This window comes from Cryptotermes secundus, unplaced genomic scaffold (genome assembly GCF_002891405.2).
Source record: "Cryptotermes secundus unplaced genomic scaffold, Csec_1.0 scaffold108, whole genome shotgun sequence".
Classification (NCBI taxonomy): Eukaryota; Metazoa; Arthropoda; class Insecta; order Blattodea; family Kalotermitidae; genus Cryptotermes; species Cryptotermes secundus.
Window position 1 is genome coordinate 143,242 of NW_019719358.1, and position 19,616 is coordinate 162,857.

The window sequence follows — 19,616 nt, forward strand, 5'->3', positions numbered from 1 at the left end:
CTTTCTGATCCATGTACAATTTGCTAATCAATCTTCTTTCATGCCAATCGATACCTGTTTCCTTTAGGATCTGCATTAGATAGATAGGACTTAAAAATTATGGAAATAATTTCATAAAACTGAAGCACTCTGGAACCAAGAAGAGGGCATTTACAAGCGTCTACACTCATTTCCAGCCATATCCATTTAAATGTTTCTCAATCAAAGGTGATGCACTGGGGTGAAACAGTTATGAACGGGGTTTCGGAATCGATGTAATAACCCTCACATCCTTAGAAGACTGATATGTCAGACAGCTTTACTTCACATGTCTCTGTGCATAACTTTTAACTGAAAATTTTTAATAAAAAAAAACTCCGTGGCATGTAGTCCGCAAGCGAACTATACCGACCGAGCGACAGCCGCTTGTCGGCGAAGTTAGTACCAACTTTTTCATATAGAGAGTGTCATGTGGTTAGCTCCACGGTTCCCCACAGCCGTTAATCTCAGTTTTCTAGACCGGAGCTGCTATTTCCTTGAAATAGCTCCTCAATTATCCTCATGAGGCTAAGTGGACCCCGTTCCAGATCCACTGCTTCTCAGAAAATGTGGTAGCGCCGGTAATCGAACCCGGGAACTCTGACCACTGTACCACAGAGGCGGCCATGAAATTATTTAATATGATTTATTATGACATCTTCATTTTCATATCACTTAATAAATTCAATTACTGAACCGCAAGTAATTCAATGGAGACGGATGGGGTAACGACATTGGGGAAATCCTCTGTTACCTTGGCAAGCTCGTCAATCAGAAACGGTTGTGAACCACTGCTCTACCTTCAACAGTTCTAATGTCACCTTGCTCCTTGCGCAGTCTGTGGTTCACCTTGGTTAGTCAGCATCTACGCAAGTATCTGCAGGTGTCCCGCTTGCTTATGCTGCCCTACAGCATTAGCGCTGGAAATTCCATGCTTTGAATAGTGACGCATGTTTGTTTACTGAGTAATAAACATGCTTGTAATTAAACTGGCTTTCTTGTCGACTCTGCTCTAAACCACCGATGTTATTTCAGTAACAATGAAAGGTACGCAGAAACAGGAATGAATATCAGGAGCTATCAACAGTAATACAAATCTCCTTCAGCGTATATTTTCTCGCTATACGAACCTCAGGAGAGATAAATCTGTTTTCTCGCATCGTCTTCGTGTGCCTCGTCATGAAAACACTTAATACACTTCAAATAAGAGTGATATTAGGATTTTAACATAGAAACTGGAGGTTCAAGGCCGCTAAGACTTGAATGTCGAGAATTTTTGTACACAATTCATATTTATCGACTGCCTCTGTGGTCTAGTGTTCAGGGTTCCTGGCTACAGATCCAGAGGTCCGGGTTCGATTCCCGGCGTTATCAGATTTTCTAAGAAGTTGTGGGTCTGAAACGAGGTCCACTCAGCCGCGTTAGGATAATTGAGGTGCGAGTTCAAGGAAACAGCGGCTCCGGTCTAGGAAACCGAGATTAATGGCAGTGGGGATGCGTTGCACTGACCACCTAACACCCTCTATCCGCTAAAGTTGGCACTAACTTCGCCGACAAGCAGCGGTCGCTCGGTCGGTATAGTTCGCTTGCGGACTAAAGCCACGGAGTTTGTTTAATTCATATTTATTGGCTCTTGGGCACATGTTTAGCTCATCGTTACCTCATTGTTAGGCATACTAAAGATTTACAGAACACCGCCATTAATCCTTAACATATTATTAAATTTGCTTTTCTAACGACGCTGTCATTATCAAGACTATATAGCGTCAATGATAGGGTGATTTTAAACAGTCGGTAGGACTCCTTGGATGGGGGATCAGCCCGTCACAAGGCCGCTACCAGCACACAGGACAGCACAAACAGAATAAAACGCACACAGATATCCATGCCTGAAGTGAGATTCGAAGCCGCATTCCTAGTGTTTGAGCGGACGAAGACAGTTCATGCCTTAGACTGCGCGGTCACTCTGATCGGCTGGTTCTATTCAGTCTCTCCGGGAAAACAGAAATAGAACCACGGTAAGGCCATGTCCACTTCCCTCAAAACCTTTTCCATTTCATTATGCACCAATTATCTTAGCTGGACGCCATACAGCATAGATATAGGCAGGATGGTAAAAGAAATTAAATCTAGGAACAAAATTCTTATATTTATATTTTCTTCACAGATGGATGCAATAAAATTATTGTAGAACCAGATGCACAGAGTTCATGACCGACAGGAAGAATTGCTGAATTTCTATCGGAGGCCTTGTGCGGTAAATATGTTGGCGGCCACTGAACTCTGAGCAGAAAGTATGCCGTCAGTCACTCATGCGGGCTACAAACAACACTGTCCATGTGGGAGAGCAGACGATAGGAATTACTTAATTTCACACACGTTCTGGGTCGCCACCACACCTACAGGATGTGTCTCAAACTCAACCACATGAATGTGACTTTACACAAACCTCTTTGTCAACAAATGTGACTGACCGTGGAAATTACTGAAGCATTTCAATGCGAAATTATTACGAAACACAAGCACGGATATAGGTCGCAGCATGGCCTGTGCATCCCAGAAAATAAACTGACTTGTTATAGTAACTTTGTTTATATCTGAATTTTACTTACTCTTGCAATTCACAAGGTTTTGTAATTTGTTATATGTTTAACAGGGTCTTTCTAGTGTTTCTAACAAAGAGTACCAAGTCATGCCTATATATACAAGCAAGCAAGAAGCAAAATGCGTTGAATGATCCCAAGTGCAGCCATTTGAAACCAACGAAACAACATTATTTATGCCGCTGTATATCAATACAGGACTGGCAATGAAGCTGTTCGGTGCCACTGGAGTAGTATATTCATCTTTCAGTATTTCCTGGTACAAGTACAAAAGGGGATTTCTGACGCAGGAAATTATCCATAGTGTGTGATGCAATGAATGTTTGACATTTTAACCAACTGCCTTTAAACTGTTGCAGCAATTACAGTGTCTACAATTGTAGAATGCCTATAAATCACTGCTGGAAACACGTGTAACTTATGCTGAATGGCTCAACGGAGAGACATCCCCCCTACTCCTGGCACGTTTATTCATAAGGCCCCCCATACACACACAGTTTGGCCTGCCGATCGACCTGCAGGTAGAACTGACGGACTGGCGGGTTTCCTACAGTCCAAACGATTGGCCGGCCGCACCACACACACATCAGTTTTGCCTTTCAGCCTTGAACTGTGCAGGCCGAACGGGAGGCCAAACTGTGTGTGTATGGGGGGCCTAACGGAGCTGAAGTGTACATCTAAACTGTATCATATATTCAACTATTAAATATTATTTAATCATTGAAATATGCGACTAGACAAGAAAATGTGGATCTATGTATCCACTTCCCCATACGCCTTCATGGCGTTGTGTTTAATTAGTTAAGCAAAGGGGCAACTTTATCTTTTTTTACCTTTAATACGCGACAGAACGAATTCAAGTATACTATGACATAAACCCCCAAAGGAATTGCGCATAAATAAATTATGCGTAATTAATAGCCGCGGAAAATATGAAAATAAAACTTATTCTAAAAATGAAAAAATAAATAACCTGGAACTAAGTAACATTACATCCCCTGCTTTCTGGCATTTCCGAAACACGAATATCTTGTGTAGTACCACGTTCGTGGGGCAAGGCAGAGTACTAGAAGTATCCGGCAGCAATCGAAAGGAAACGGAAATTCTGGCAGCGTTATCAGCAGAAAACACGTGTGTCGCAGATAATTAACAAAAAAATGTCAAACTAATAATTTTTCATTATAACTTTGATATAAAACCTGTATCATTCTGCACTGAGCCGGTCACGGTAGCCGAGCGGTCTAAGGCATGCACTGTCTGCGCTCGCTCGGAAGCCGAGATCGTGGGTTCGAATCCCACTCAGGGCATGGATGTTTGTGTGCGTTTTTCTGTGTTTGTCTACAGGCAGAGGCCTTGCGACGAGCTGATCACCCGCCCAAGGAATCCTACCGCATGTGTAAGATCTACAAAAACCGAAGTGAAACGGAGAGTTTCATGGAGGTAGGCCTAGGCCCGAATGAGGGCTGTAGCGCCACAGGAAAAAAAAATCATTCTGCACTGACTCTATTCCGTGACAACAAGAAACATCTCTGTGCATCTTTACTCTTTGATGATACTGCTATTACAAGTGCAAATGGGCACATGGCATGTAAGGTGGAATTCTGTCGTAAACGTCGTGTTTCAGGAATCAATGTCCTCAACAGTCTGACTAGTTTACGTTTCCGACTGTTTGTATCAACATGTCCGCGAATACTGACCGCCTCTGTGGTCTAGTGTCAGAGTTCCTGGCTACAGATCCAGAGGTCCGGGTTCGATTTCCAGAGCTACCAAATTTTCTGAGAACTAGTGGGTCTGGAACGGGGTCCACTCAGCCTCGTGAGAATAATTGAGGAGCTAAATAGCGGCTCTGGTCTAGAAAACCGAAATTAACGGCAGTGGGGATTCGTTGCGTTGACCACGCGACACCCTCTATCCACTAAAATTGGCACTAACTTCACCGACAAGCGGCGGTCGCTCGGTCGGTATAGTTCGCTTACGCACTCGAGCCACGGAGTTTGTTTTATTGTTTGTTTATATCTGAGAATAATTGATACCCTAAGAGTGGTTCCGAATCGACTTAAATCGAAATGTACATTAAAGTCAGATTTACACACTCCTGTATTTTTAGCACGTTTGGCACTAAACACTGCGCCATTTTAAGTGTTTTTGTTGCTAGTGGGGTGGGACTAAGTCCCTTGTACTGCGGCCACTTCTGGCGTATTGTACCAGCTCCAGATGATAGGTGAGGGTGATTGTGGAGAAATTGGTGGAATGGAGATTGCCAGGGGAAACCGAAGTACGAGGAGAAACCCTGCCCCAGCGCCACTTTGTCCACCACAAATCCCACTTGACCAGACCCGGGATCGAACCCGGGCGGCCGCGGTGGGAAGCCAGCGACTAACCGCTTGAGCTATGGCGCGGCTTTATTTACTGTCTTACTCTTCGTATTTCAAATTTCTTTTTTTAATCTGTGTTACTTTTCATCTACATCTCACACTATGTAATTTTTGCTTTGGCGTTTTTGGTTTTTTTATTTCACGGCATAAATTCTTACGTAGCACTACATCTACTATTAATTTTTCTTAAACAGGAAACACAAATTTTTGCAGAAACGCAGCTATCCCAAATTTCTTGCAACTGCCGCCTCAGCTACCCTTTTAATACTATATGTAAACCTTTCCTTCTCCACCCCCTCAATTGACCTTTTACTTACTTTCACCTAATACTGTAATATTTATGGCTAATTACTGATGTCAGACCAATATGCTTGATTTCATTCAAGTTTCCCTAATTATACCTCACAAGTGGGCCGGATTGAAATTAGAGGCGGATCGATCTTACAAGCCGTATAGACGGGACTTATTTGAACTAAAAAATAGAAAAAAGTCGTGTAGCAATCACGGTATTTTGTAGGGAATGTCTGGAGAAAGCGAAGGAAGGCTCACTTAACCTTATCTTCTGGCGGAACCATTTTCACAATCGGAAGGTAAATGCAACTCCAAAACTAAAATCTGAAAAGTGAAAGAGAGACGGAAACGAATTTCAAATCTAACAATTTTCTGCGCAACGAGACACATCTTTTACAGAATATTGGCTGTAATGTTGGAGTCTGCTTCTAACGATAGAAGTGGCAGAACGCGAGAGTTCAACAGCGCTAATAAAACGCCTGCTCTTGGACAACGTTCTGGATCCACTTTCATTCATCTTTCATCCTCACAGCAGATCTCCTTATAGCCTCCATCTCTCTCTTGGTCTTGCAAATGGACATTTCTGAAGAGGTTTCTCCACAAAAATTCTGTAGCACTCACTTTCTCCCTCCATAAGATCTAACCCCAACATATCGTACCCTATTAGATTTCACTCCCTTAACAATACCAGGCGACTTGTCTAAATCACGAACTTCTTTCTTAGGTAGGCCGTACACCGGCATGCGTCAAGACATGTAACAGTCAAGACACGATGTCTGCGACATGACGCAAAGAAAGGAGCACAGTTGAAACGAATGAGATTATGAAAACCGCCTCACATCGGTCTGAGTCATGATGCTGACAAATCACGAATGAAGCAAGACTGCGTCCTTGGTCTCATGTCTTGATGCTTGTCTTGACGCAGTTGGTGTGCGGCCGCCCTTGTGTAACAAATCAGTCTGCTTATTTCTGTTAGCTTTCCTGGATCATAACATTTTTTCTGCACATTTTTTTCACATAGATTTGTCTACTTGAATTTTGTGGTTTTGTGGGCTCCTTTTCTCTCAGATCATAATAAGAAATCCGTCATCATGAAGGAACTTGTTACAGTCATACGAAATGCGGCTCGGTAAACACGTTCCCGCGGCAACGAATACACGCAGTAATAGAAGAATTGTTGGACGAGTAATTTTTTCTGCAGCCTATGTCTTATGAAAGGAGAGTGTGTGGGACTGTCTGCGTGTTCCCCTGTCGTTGCTTAGCAACATCTCAGTAAAGAAGTTCCTGCGGCAACAAACAATCGCTGGAGGCATCGTTTTATACGCGGTCCATGTCGAATCAGAGGAAATATAGGCGATTAGTTCTTCCCAGAACTTCTTGTTATTCTTGGTTTATTTATCGACGCTGTCAGTATCTAAGATTATAAAACGTCGAAAGATAGGTCAAGTGAATAATGAATTGGAAAGGATGTGCCTAATCTGATATAAACCTACTATCTCGGCATGTGTCTAAGAGGACTGAGGAAAACCTCGCTGAAGATAGCCGGTCTTGGAGCCAGGACTTAAACTATGGTCCTCCCGAGTACGAAATGAGACCACGATATACGTCCCGAAGACATCGAAGATCCTTGCTTTTCGGGATAATGGACACAATTCTTCAGCATTTGCCGGCTTCTTTAAAGTCCGCTTTAAAATGGTGACATTGTTTGCCAGAAGGAAACTGAAACTTATAACTGACTTCACAGAACGGCCAAGTTAAAAATTCGATGCGTCTTACAGAAATCATAGGTTTTATATTGTTTTATATTGATTCAATCTACAACACTCTTTGAAGATTCATTTTAATATTATCCTCCGTCTATGTCTTGGTCTCCAAAGTGGGTTTCCCTTCAGTTTTTTGACAAAAAGAAAAAACAAACTGCTGGTTTTAGTCCGCAAGCGAACTTGACCGAGCAACCGCCGCTTGTCAGCGAAATTAGTACCAAATTTAGCGGATAGATGATGTCGCGTGGTCAAGGCAACGAATCCCCACGGCCCTTAATTTCGTTTTTCTAGATCGGAGCCGCCATTTTCTTTAAATAGCTCCTCAGTCAGTTTTATGACTGAAAATTTTCGATCTTATTTTCTTGAGTGGTACATGCCCTGCCCATCTGATCCTCTGATTTGAACGCTATAGCAATATTTTGTAAAGAGTTAAGAAGTATAAAGCTTGTACTCTTATCATACACAGAACAGTTATAGTCCTTCTGACAAGTACCGTTCCTCTGAAATGTCAATGCTAGCCACAACTGCAACAAATCTGTTACAGCTTACGAAGCGTGAATGCGAAGGTACTAGGTGACATAACACTATTGTGACTTTTCACTTCAGTAGCATAAATAATATTTAATTTCAAGCAATGGAGCGACTGGACTGCTAGTTCTGGTACGCAGTATAATTCAACATGGTTCAGTGGAGAGGCTTATTGTTTGTAACACGCGTGAATGCTAGGTTCATTAATTCAGTACACATCCTCATTTTACGGAAGTGATGTAAGAGGGAATCCGATGACGAGTCGAAGGTCGGCTGGTCGGCGAGCCGAGTGCAGTGATGCATGACGTCACACACTTTACTTTCTACCATCGCCTATCCACTGTTATAGGCAGTGAGATTATGGATGGTCGTTGAGACGATGATGGTTGCGAGTCATAAGAAAGGGTAGCTGAGTAGAGAAATTTTATGCCCATTTTCGGCACGTTTTGAGAAAAAAATGTACATTTCTAACAACATTCAGTCATTTTCGTCATGTTCTTCCGTCTGCACATAACTCGGTCCAAACTAAATCACTGCTTTTGATGAAACTAGTGGTAGATTTTGATGAAATTTAATATGCGGCATTCATTTTACACGTGTAGGCATGCATAAGTACACTCTAAAAGGTAAAGTTGTCCCTGTGCTTAACTAATGAAGCACTACGCCATGAAGGCGTATTAGGGAGTGGATATATAGATCCACATTTTCTTGACCTCGGCACTAGCTGGAGGTGGGTCAGCTACACGCCCGGCCGTTTTACCACAAGGAAAAAATTCCCTGGTTCCCAATGGATAGCAGGTTGGGTGAGCCCCAAAGCCGGTCTGGACGACGTGGAGAAGAGAAAACGCTTGACCCTACCGGGACTCGAACTCCGACCCCTCGGTCGCCAGCCCATAGACAGTCGCTATACCGACTGAGCTATCCCAGCTCCACCATAAGTACAATCTATTTTATTTAATTTCAAGAACTGTTATCGGTAAATTTATCTTTAGAGTCAGGTTTTATTTTGGTTTCTGATTATTATCATTATTATTGTTGTTATTGTTGCTGTTATTATTATTATTATTATTATTATTGTAATTGGTTTTAATTTATTGACTTGTTATTAATTTTATGCTATCACTCCCAGGTGTCTTATCTTAGTATTTAGTTACTAATAGTATTAGCAACACTGTAATATTTCATAAATGTATGTATATATTTCAGTCTTCTTTAGATTTNCGAGTTGGAGTATACGTGTATTACTGACACAGTAAACTCTCCATATTCGCGACTTCATCGCTTGCAAAATTCGCGATATATCGAACGTACAGTATTTGCGCTTTTGATTCGTGCCCTTTAGAATTGCAAATATGCGAGATTTCCGTCACAATACCGTAAATGTGTACACAGCCTAACGCCCCCTTAGCAAGATAAATGATCATCATCAGGTTTTCAAAAGATCTGTCCGGGCCAACTACGAACCCTCTTCATTTGCATTCTTTTGAGACGTCGCTAAAAATCCAGACGCACCTTCGTAAAATTACTTCAAGGGTGGAACTGCTCATTCTTCATGTTTATGACACTGAATTGGTTTGGAAGGAATTAATGAACTTCTTGAAGGATTCGTGGCGCTTGAATTTGATCCACGAAATTACAGAGTCTGATTTTAGATGTATCTTTCAGTTTTATTCTTTTTCTATAACATGTGAAAAGCTTCCTGCGCTTAATTAAATCAGTACCACGCCATGAAGGTGGATTGCGGGGTGGAGGATAGCTCTACGTAATCTTAAATTCGGCTCTATGTGGAAGTGAGTGGTCAGCTTCACGACATGACCGCTTTACTCCCCGGGGAAGGAGCCCGTACTGACCATTAGATAGGAAGTTGGGTGAGTCTCAGAGCCGGCCTGGACGCTGTGGAGAAGAGGAAATCTTCCTTGCCAGAACTCGAACTACGATTGCTTGACCATTCAGGCCGCAGTCCCGTCGCTACACCGAGTTATCCCGGTTCTTAAGTTATCTTAATTACACTGTGTATAGAGGCGGTTATGATCCTGACGCTAATTATGCCATTGCTGTGATGAACGGTTAGATTTTATTTGATGTCCTTAAATTCTTGGCTATTATCGAATTGTTGAAATATAATTTGAGCTGTTCCTAGGTCATTTTAGCCTTCCTGGCCCTAAACGTGCATCCGTGAGAGTCGTAACACTGAAGAGAAAGGAGGAAAGAAGAAGAAATGGGAGGGACGAAGAGAATAAGGAAGAGGAGAAGAAGTAGGAAAGAAAGTGCAGAAGAATGGGAAGAAAGGGGAGGAAAGGAAGAATGAGAAGAAAAAGACGGGAAGGGGAAGAAATACGGAGAAAGAAGAGAAGACGCAAGAAAGGAAGAAAAGAGGCCGCTGAAGCTGGAGTAGGAATAAAAGGAGGGAGAAATGAAGAACAGAAGAGAAGGAGGAGGAAAAACCCGAGATGAAGGAGAACAATAATAAGACGCAAAGGGGAAAAGGAGGAAGAAAGAAAGAATAGGGGAGGAAGGAGAGGCAGAGACGGAGGAAGAGAAGGCTTCTTCAGGATACCTTGGTTCTGAGAGAAGCTGGTGACGCGCATTTTACCTCACAAGTTTTAAAGTGTAGAATGGTATAGGAAGATGATTGTGAATAATGAATAGGTGCAGACTGGGAAGCAGACAGTCGTGCTAACTGTTCCTCGACCAGGTGACGACAACCATAGAAGCTTCAGTTAAACTGACCAGTCTCCTGATATAGTTTGAGCTAAGGATCTTCCGAATACGAAGGACTGCTGGACACCAGCATGCTAGGTCTGGTAACTGCACTTCAGATGACATAACACTGTCGCCTCAGCATGTATTTTGCTGGAAACTTCCAAGTACACTGTTAACAAACCCAATGTCCCTCTCAACATGGGCACGGTCGCTGTTGATGACGTAAACCATCTCATTGTTCTTTCACTTAGCATTCAAATGTTCTTCGTTCAGTTGGTCGTGAATAGGCAATTATATCTTCTCATGGCGACGTCAGTTGCAACTTAATTGTGCAATGTTAAAAGTCACTTGCTAACACGAACACTGCAAACAGGTTCGCAATGTAACTTCATATTTCAAGATGCAAAATTAGTCTTTCAGAAATGTAGCCGTTGTCTTTTATAATAAATTACTAAGTGGCTGTTACGAAACTAGACGTCTGGCGGGTTATCCCTCGGAAATTATCCTGCGTGAAACCCGGACCGACCGACTGTGCCAGTTCTTTCGGCCTCTCCTGATGAAGCTGGTACTACATAATCTTCCGGCGAAGGCCAACCGCGTGTACTGTGCAAGTTAGAAACATCGGTTTCATTCCTAGACAACTCTCACTTTTCCCGTTAGGACATTGAAAGTAAATGTATCCGAAAAGGAACATCAGAATGTTCAAGGTCGTGCCTCGTTCTCTCTTCAGTGGAAGCTGTCTTGCTATTACTTCCAGTATTAATATTCGTAACCGTTCTTGTACGAACGTATTCTCCTTCCGGACTGAGAATTAATAACGTCATTAGCTGCCATTATCTCAATGTAGGGCTATATGAACGAATTCTTGCCGCAAGGAAACACGCATATTTTTTTCTGGGAATATACATTCATTCCATAAACAGGCCCACGCCCATGAAGAGGAGGGGTCAGTGGCCTAGGGGGAGCCCCAAATATACTCTTACTTAATTTAAATAGTATTTTTTTCCCTTTGGCGCTACAGCCCCAATTTGGGCATTGGCCTACCTTCATGAAATTCTCCGTTTCACTTCGGTTTACTAGATCTTAGACATTCAGTAGGACTCCTTGGGCGGGTGATCAGCTCGTCCCAAGGCCTCTACCTGTACACAAACAGAGTAAAACGCACACACGCACACCTAACATCCATGCCCTGAGTGGGATTCGAACCCACGATCCCGGCTTTCGAGCGAGCAAAGAGAGTGCTTGCCTTAGATCACTCGGCTGCCGTGTCCGGCTTAAACAATAATAATAAGCAAGAATGTGGGAATTCCATTTCACTCCATTGTTGACTTTTTGTCCTTGGCTTTTCATCCATATTCATCTCTATTCTTTAGATAATTTCAAATTAAAGGAAAAAAAATTACAGATGCATTGTGCTTAACGAGATGATTAGTCAGGAATATATTTTAATAGTATTAAAGTATGTTTGTATGTAATTTGTAGTATTATATATTCTTAACAATTTAAAATTATTCCAGTAGAACCTCGATCTTCCAGCCACCCTTAAATCAATCACATTGAAATGATTTTCTTTTAAGATCATTATAGAGCGAAATATGGCTAGTTATTGATATGAAACCATATAAATATATACATATATTTATATGGTTTTCAGAATGGGGTGGAGGACCCCACATTTGTGACCGGCCCGGGCTCCATCTCGCCTCTCTTGGCCCCGCATAAGCCTATACATGTTTCTTGATCCTATTAAATATTGTGACGTGTGCCTGAAAGCCGGAATATAAGATGTCCATCACTAGTCAACGGCTAGCAATTCCTAGGCAGCGAAGCCTAGGAAATCGTTGCTCCGGAGATGAAAGTCTAACAGTGAAATTTCCACTGTTAATTACAAACGAATCGTTTGAGGCAGACACGTATTCCCGCTTTCGTGGCATAGCAGCAGGCGAAATTAACCCTTCGACAAGGTATTCTCTATTCAGTCCGAGTGCAGAATATAACAGTTCGTATCCGACAAGAGATCAGTAGAGTTCGTATCCGACGAGAGCTAAAGACAGTTGAGCCCCGAGCAGAAGACACTTCAACGAGAATAGCGGTGCAAGAGTGTTGTAACACTGAAGAAGAAAGGTCCGAAGACGTTACAACTGTGAACAATTGTAAGAGAGACAGACGGACAGCACGAAGTCCATTTAATTGCGCATGGAAGAGCTGCCAGGGACAGTAACTGAACAATGCAAAAAAAAAAAAACCGTTGTTTTAGTCCGCAAGCGAACTATACCAACCGAGCGACCGCCGCTTGCCGGCGAAGTTTTTTTTTATGCTAGTGGGGTGGGACTAAGTCCCTTGTACTGTGGCCACTTCTGGCCTATTGTACTAGCCCCAGATGATAGGTGACGGTGATTGTGGAGCAATTGGTGGAATGAAGGTTGGCAGCGGAAACCTAAGTATTCGGAGAAAACCTGCCCAGCGCCACTTTGTCCACCACAAATCCCACTTGACCAGACCCCGGGATCGAACCCGGGCCGCCGCGGTGGGAAGCCAGCGACTAACCGCTTAAGCTATGGCGTGGCCTTCTGCCGGCGAAGTTAGTGCCAACTTTAGCGGATAGAGGATGTCGCGTGGTCAGCGCAACGGATCCCCACGGCCATTAATTTCGGTTTTCTAGACCGGATTCCTTGAAATAGCTCCTCGATTATCCTCAAGAGGCTGAGTGGACCCCGTTCCAGACCCACTACTTCTCAGAAAATTTGGTAGCGCCGGGAATCAAACCCGGACCTCTGGATCTGTAGCCCACAGAGACGGTCAACTGAACAATGCATACTGTCCTAAAATGAACAGATTTCCTCACCGGTTCTTGTGGCACACTTTCAAGTTAACGTAAGTTGCAAAATTCTTCCGACATTGTGCTTATCACCAGATCTCCAGCTCCTAGCTGTGGATGTCAAGAGATTCAAAAAGAAAACTGGACGAGGTGAAAGATGATAGCTAAGGAAATTGTAGAAATGAGAGAAGGAAATGGAAGTCAAGAGGCAGAAGCAATAATTGACAAGGAAAAAAAAAACATTGTTACATGCTACATTCATACTTATAGACTCAGCAGTCTACGTGACTTCTTTCTGACGACTATGGCCTAAAGAGGTGAGGTTGGTTTCAGGAGAGAAAATCACACATTTGTGTGTTTCCTCATAGCGACTTCTAAACGAACTGGTCCGGGGGAGATGGCCCCATCGCCGATCGTGTATGCTGAACTGTGACCTGCTAGAGAAGCGAGCATATTTCCATGTGCGCGAACTTTACAGTTTTTATGGCAATAATCTTCCGAGTATGCAGCATATTTTTCCGGAATGCAGAATAACAACATGATAATTCTGCGAAATATTTCATTATCACTACAATAACCGACGATAGCTAATAACTGACACGTGATACAATACGATGGAAGATCATAATGCAATACCGGCATATGGATTTTGTAAGAATATTCTTTTTTCATTGAACATGCGAACATGGTGACGGGACCAATTTCTGACGTAATGTTTTCAAAATAAACAGAAGTAATATTGAATACAAGGCCGCGCCATAGCTCATGCTGTTAGTCGCTGGCTTCCCACCGCGGCGGCCCGGGTTCGATCCCGGGGTCTGGTCAAGTGGGATATTTGGTGGAAAAAGTTGCGCTGGGCGGGTTTTCTCCAAGTACTTCGCTTTCCCCTCCCAATCTTCATTCCACTAAATTCTCCATCATCATAATCACCCAGGGCAAGCTACAGTAGGCCAATCAGTGGCCGCCGTGCCGAGTGGACCCAGTTGGACTCCACCCCCCACTAAGCGATTTTTTTTTTTTTAATATTGAATACAGGGCTTTAATAATCCAGCTTACAAGATAGGAACTATCCTTTAGTTCTTGCATGGGATTAGTGGCACTGGAGAAAGGACTAATGCAAAGAGTGTGAAATACGCTCTCAAGGTAACTGCGGGTAAACACTATCAGGCGCTGTGGTCGTGATGACTAATGCGCCTTCTTTCGAACTCCGCTGAAAGCAGCTGTTCCCAAGTTTCATTTTTCGGCATACCTCGTCCACATACCATTCATCTACTGTTACAAAGAGCATAGTCATTTAATATGAACTGTTGTACAATCCGAGACAAATTTCCGCAAAGAAGTTCCAGCGAGGTAACAATGACTTGCTGTGGTAGACAGCAGATGTGAAGGTTGGTGCGATTATTGTTATTATCATCATAATCATTTGACCGAAGAAATGTTAGTATAAACAATAGATTTACCGAACAGGTTGGAGTACCGGTAACGCCCAGTTCAGATGTCATGATTTTCATCAGTTCCACAAGTAAATTACGGGAAAATAGCTAGCTTAAGAAATGACCGCGTCCTTCCAAACCCTTTACAGTTCACAGAATTCCTGGGTTTTTTGGACTTTTTTCCATCATCGGAATTGTAGGAAATAGAAAACACAACGTTTCTGAAACAGATCCAGTTTCCGATACGTCGTGTTTTCTATTTCCTAAAATTCCGGACGATGGAAAAAGTTAAAAACCAAGTAATTCTGTTTGTTATGCACCATCGTCAGACCCCTTTAGAATCTACTTCTTTACACTTCACCAATCATATTGATATTAAACGTATATACTTTGAGATACTAACAGTGTCATCGCCGCGCCATAGCTCAAGCAGTTACGTCGCCGCTTTCACACCGCGGCGACCCGTGTTCGAGCCCAGGTCTGGTTATGTAGGATTTGTGGTGAACAAAGTGCACTGGGTCAGGTTTTACTCTGAGTACCTTAGTTTCTCCTGCCAGTTCTCATTCCACCGACTGCTTTACTCATCATCTATCATCCGGGGCTGGTACAATAGGCCAATTAGTTGCCGACGTACCAAGTGGACTCAGTCTCACCCCCACCACAAGAAACTACAAAAATACTAACGGTGTCGTAAAATGAGCCACAAAAAACAACACAGTTATATAATAACACATTACTGACTGGTCTCAGGGCCGAATGGGTGAAAGTTGAAGATGTATGTTCTACCAAATTAAAACTGTCTTCCATACCTTTAGAAATATATCACGGATTACATAAAGCCGCTCGAAGCTCTCAGTACCGACACAATATGGCGTCGGCAGAAATCTGTCGCCGGTGATTTGTTTATATTTCCTGTCAACACTTCTCTCCAACCAGATGCTTCACACGTCATACCGGTACCACTATATTTCATTATCAGTGACTCACAAACATACAGTCAGTTGTCCAACCTTCAGCGTGTGGTGAAAACTCCCCGTATAAGGTTCTCGACCCGAAATTTAGCAACAATTACAGTTCAAGTTTTTAACGTGGTACAACAAAATTCTCTCCAAATTATTTATAACTTTCAGACTATTTTTCTGCTTAAAATTGTCACAAGTTTGCTAAGAATAGGTTACGTGTTACAATTAACAGACGCGGTCCGCAGAAGGAATTGTGAAAGGCAGGCAACACCCACCCTCTTCAAATTACTTATAAGTAAAAAGAGCTAAATTTGTCCCTGTGCTTAACTAATTAGGAACTACACCATGAAGACGTATGGGGGAGTGGATGCATAGATCCACATTTTCTTGGCCTCGGTATTAGTTGAAGGTGAGTGGTCAGCTTCACACCCCGGCCGCTTTACAACCGAGGAAAAAGCCCCTGGTACTCATTAAATAGGAGGTTGGGTAGACCCCAGAGCTGGTCTGGAAAATTCTTGACCCTACCGGGACTTTAACAGTTGTCCAGCCCGTAGCTAGACGCTATACCGACTTAAAACAATATAAAATAAACTGAATAATTAAAACCACGCTGAAATCTTCCCTTACAATCAATAGACATATTCATATGCAATTAATCGTTACCGCATGATATGTATTCATATTGTCGAGAGGTCGAAAGTGAATGCTGAATGAGTAAATGAATAATATGGGACTTCACTGTTCAGTTCTTACACACAACAGAAGAAAGTTGAATATATGAACTGTTCAATACAAGCTTTAAACTGATATTGTAATGGCACACTACACTAAAAGAGCAAATCAAATCTGAACTGAACGGGATCTGAATCAGTCAGGATTTTATTTTGATTTTTTGCATCTTTCTTTAGTTTCGATCTTTTGTTCAAGCAGCTAAAGCGTTTTTTTTTTCGCTTGTACAATGACTTATTGTGATCAGGAATAAAAGACTTGCGACAGCGCTGTCGATAATATTTTAATTAAATATACGACATTGTTTATATACATATATCTATATAACTGTAAATCTATGTAGGAGAGAAGTTCGTTTAATTATTATGAGACCAAGAGGCTGCGGTAACCTTTACCTTCGATGTGTTTCGGGGACCCACTGTTGCGCATAGTGGCGTCTCTTTTGTTGAATTTGGTGAGGCTTACGGAAAGGGTGTGATAATATAAAATGTAGAATGTCTTCTGGGATGTGGCGCCGTGTAGATATTATGTAAACCGACGCTTCGGAGGAGCGTATCGCCTCCATCTTCAGGGGATAAAAATCCGCAAGCGAGAAACCAGCTTGAAACGTTGGTTTACACTATCTACACGGTGCCACATCCCAGAAGACGGCATTCTGCATAGTTACCTCCGTGAAAACATCAAATCTTACGTATCGCCTCCATCTTCAGGGTATAAAAGTCCGCAAGCGAGAAACCAGCTTGAAACGTTGGTTTACACTATCTACACGGTGCCACATCCCAGAAGACGGCATTCTGCATAGTTACCTCCGTGAAAACATCAAATCTTACGTAATATAAAATGTGTTTCATTTTTCTATACAACTTCTGTTAGAAAACATTTTTTCGCTCCGAAAAAATATTTAATGTTCTGTACTTGAGAAACATGTATCAACGCATGTAAGCGGATCTTCATCTAAAGTGTCCTCTTGTAATAAATGCTGGGCCGTATGGAAAAATCATATTAAAGGCCCCCCTGAACAGGAATTTTAATGAAAATTACTCTAGCATTTGTAGAATTCTTTAATTCGTAAAAACGATGTAGACTTACGAAGACACTTGAACTCTAGGCATGTAAGATCACAATGCTGTGTGTATATTCATATGATTTGTTTTAATTAAATTTGGTATGAACGCCAGTAACAAGAACACCGCGAACGTCCGAACTTGTAACGCGGAAGCTCCAGTAGCGGTACAGAATTTATAGTCCCTAAATGACTAGGTAATAGATCTTGAAAAAATATGCAAATTTATTGATGCAGTATTTTCGTAAAATATAAACTGACATGGCTGCCGTGAGGAAAATTTCTCTAGTTTCGGATTTGATGGCGATAACTAGTGAAACACTGGAGTTAGGCATGTCGAAACTGGTATGAAGATAGTTTATAATGAAATATTAAATACTGTTTATAAGCCAAATACTACAAACATGGCGACGTGGCGACACTTCGTGTATATATCCGGCAAATATAACACGTACAGAAAGTTCACGTAAGAGATAAGTTCTTCACAGACATGAAATTATGTTCCGAACTTCTTATTGAGGAGTATCGCCTTCTGGTATGTAACGCCACGTACTGTGGTGTTAGTCCACCGAGTGAACGTACTACCTTCATCTTTAGGGCCCAAGAGTAAGCCAAAGAGGACACCACCAAGAAACAGACTGTAGCCAGAGCTGGTTCTCCCGTGATTTACTCCCAGAACTTACAGATGCTCCCTCTGAAACACGGGTGGTCTTCTACTGGACTACAGGGCATTACAACCCTGAAGATTCTTTCACTCATCGCTGTAAGAACCTCAGTTCCTTACTATTGTGCTTCCTTGGTGTTGAGGTTAGGATTTTTATTGTGATAAACCAATGTAAACAACTATAAAGTGTACCTGTTGCTAATTTCAGTGCAAGGACATCATGGGCGATCTTCCTGCCGTATTCTTAAGGTGTTCCACACCCTTAATATAATTACACATATAATATTTTATATCCTGAATTTCGAAATCATATGAGGGGAATTCCATTGTTTTTCAAATTAAATTATATTCTTGATACCACGGTAGATGACCATTTGGTTACTTTATGAAGCTCAATCAACTGCTTAGTCTATGTGGTGTCGAACAGGCATAAACTGATAATGGGGAAACAGCCTTCTCTATCGTAATGTACTATTCGCCTGAAACTGAGGAAAATAATAACAAAATCATAAGACGAATGACCGGTTTGCGGCCAGTATTCGAACCGGATACTTCCAAATGCGAATCAGCTCGGCCGATAACATTCTAGGCTAAAACTCGAAATCATGGTAAGATTTCTTTCAATTTGTTTTTCAGTAAGGATAGCAATAAGCCAACTTGTAACACATGTTTACACTGCATTGTACTTACGTGGAAAACATTCGACAAGAAGAGCCGCCGACAGTATCAGGAATATTGCACAACTGATGCTCCTCATTCTGCCTACAGCCACCAGCACTTCTATTCGAAGAATGCCAGTTGCTGTACTAGCGCTCAATATAAACCTTGGATCCTTCACAACTCCTTCCCAAGCGGCCGCCACTACCACTGCGTCACTAACCAATCATAGACTACAGAACTTACCAGCGTCACGTGGACTAAACCAATGGAACAATGAAGCATGCCAGTGGCTAAAAAAAAAAAACATCGTAACTTTTCTCGGAAGTTTTGTTTTCTGATCTTATGGCTATGACTAAAATAATTACCATATTAATGCAATTGTCACGTGACTATTTCACGATTGAAGTTGCTTTGTTATTATTGGCTGAGGTAAGCAGAATCAAGATGACGTTATGGCCGTCATACGTTTAAGTTTAGCGTTGCGGTTTTCTGTCCTTATAGGGTTCAGACATACAAGTTCCATCCTACCCAACACACTGCATTGTGTACGTGTCTGTTCATGATGTACAGTGCCAGGAGTAAAACGAATTATGCAACACCGATATCATTTTATTTCACTCTGTACGGGGTCATCATGAATAAACGATTCGATCCAAGCAAGTTGGCTCAAGTGGTAAGGATTTTCTAACCTGTAATCGAAGCTGGATCGGGACAACGCTTATGATGACTGCGGCTCATCGTAGTTTTCCACAGTCACCCCAGGCAAATTCCACGATAATACGTTAAATTAGCAGAATACGATACTAAAACGGCGAGCCAATGCAGCAAATACTAGAAGAAATTTGACGAAGCCTGTGCGTGGTCTAGTGCAGTAACAAACACAAAGCTATTCGCAGCTTATAATACTTTGAAAGATTATTTTAAATATCAAATTGTGGCTTTAAATTATTTTAACCTATTGTTATGTATACGACTGTATCAGATGTACCATATTTAGGTTGAGTTT

The 19,616-nt window shown here is 42.0% G+C and overlaps 1 protein-coding gene across 1 annotated transcript in view; it reads right to left on the reverse strand.

Moving 5' to 3' along the window:
- Positions 1-18,822, reverse strand: part of LOC111864535 (icarapin-like) — a 28,615-nt gene extending 9,793 nt beyond the window's left edge. Inside the window, exon 1 of the mRNA XM_023851849.2 lies at positions 18,641-18,822. Coding sequence (XP_023707617.1) covers positions 18,641-18,707 — 67 coding nt within the window. The 5' untranslated portion in view covers positions 18,708-18,822. The remainder of the gene's footprint in view (positions 1-18,640) is intronic.
- Between the last annotated feature and the right edge of the window lie 794 nt (positions 18,823-19,616).